This window comes from Corvus brachyrhynchos, unplaced genomic scaffold (genome assembly GCF_000691975.1).
Source record: "Corvus brachyrhynchos isolate BGI_N302 unplaced genomic scaffold, ASM69197v1 C11724147, whole genome shotgun sequence".
Classification (NCBI taxonomy): Eukaryota; Metazoa; Chordata; class Aves; order Passeriformes; family Corvidae; genus Corvus; species Corvus brachyrhynchos.
Genome location: NW_008245387.1, coordinates 1 through 856, shown reverse-complemented (window position 1 = coordinate 856; position 856 = coordinate 1). Strand labels below are relative to the sequence as shown.

General features: G+C 45.7%; 1 protein-coding gene across 1 annotated transcript; it reads right to left on the bottom strand.

Moving 5' to 3' along the window:
* Positions 1 to 4: 4 nt before the first annotated feature.
* On the bottom strand, positions 5 to 599 carry LOC108444601 (C-C chemokine receptor type 1-like; the record flags this gene model as incomplete). Its single annotated transcript, XM_017745369.1, has 1 exon — positions 5 to 599. A coding segment is annotated over exon 1 (546 nt), but the record flags the coding sequence as incomplete, so codon positions are not given.
* Positions 600 to 856: the final 257 nt, after the last annotated feature.

The following is an 856-nucleotide window of genomic DNA, read 5'->3' as shown; positions in this document are numbered from 1 at the left end:
TGCAAGTGTAGCCTGAACTTTCCTTCTGAGTTTTGTGAAATACTACCCCAGGAACAGAAATAAGAACAGCAACAGCCCAAGTGACGACACTGGCGAGGATGCCGTAGGTGACTGTCCTGGCTTTCAAAGCAAACACCGCGTGCACTATGGCCAGGTACCTGTCCAGGGTCAAGAGGATTATGAAAAAGATGCCACTGTAGAAGCCAAGAAGGTAGACACCTGACAGAATTCGACACAGTGCCTCCCCAAAAATCCAGTCATGAACTGCGTAATAAGCCCAAAAAGGGAGAGAAAACACAAACAGCAGATCAGAAATTGCCAAGTTGAGCAGGTAGATGTCAGTCATACTCTTCAGCCTCTTGTATTTTACCAGGATAAGGACAACAAGCATGTTGCCTGTCAGGCCAAATATCACCACTAAAGAATAAAGAGGTGGCAAAAATTTTGCTGCAAAGTGCTTTTCCTCAATTCCCATGCATGGTGTCGAATCGCCATAGTCAAATTCTGTTGTCACTGCCCAGTCGGTGAAGTCTGTGGTTTCATTTGCCATGGTGTATTGGTCTGGAAGGAGAAAAAGAAGACATTAAACTAGAGGAATCTCCAAGCTTTGCAGTGAAGAGAATGAAACATGCTGATGTTCCCTTCTGAAATGCATTTTGCTGATGAGCACAGAAGCACTACTATGTCAAGGTGTGAAAGAGAATGAAATTGCAGAGCTCCTGGGAAACCCACCCACACAGCTGTGGAGTCACACTGGTGCATGTTGGAAGTGTGCTGTGTGTCATTTCCCACGTGTAAATTATCACATGCATTTTTCCTCCTCAGCAGAGCCTGTCAGCTGCCTGGCCTAACCAGA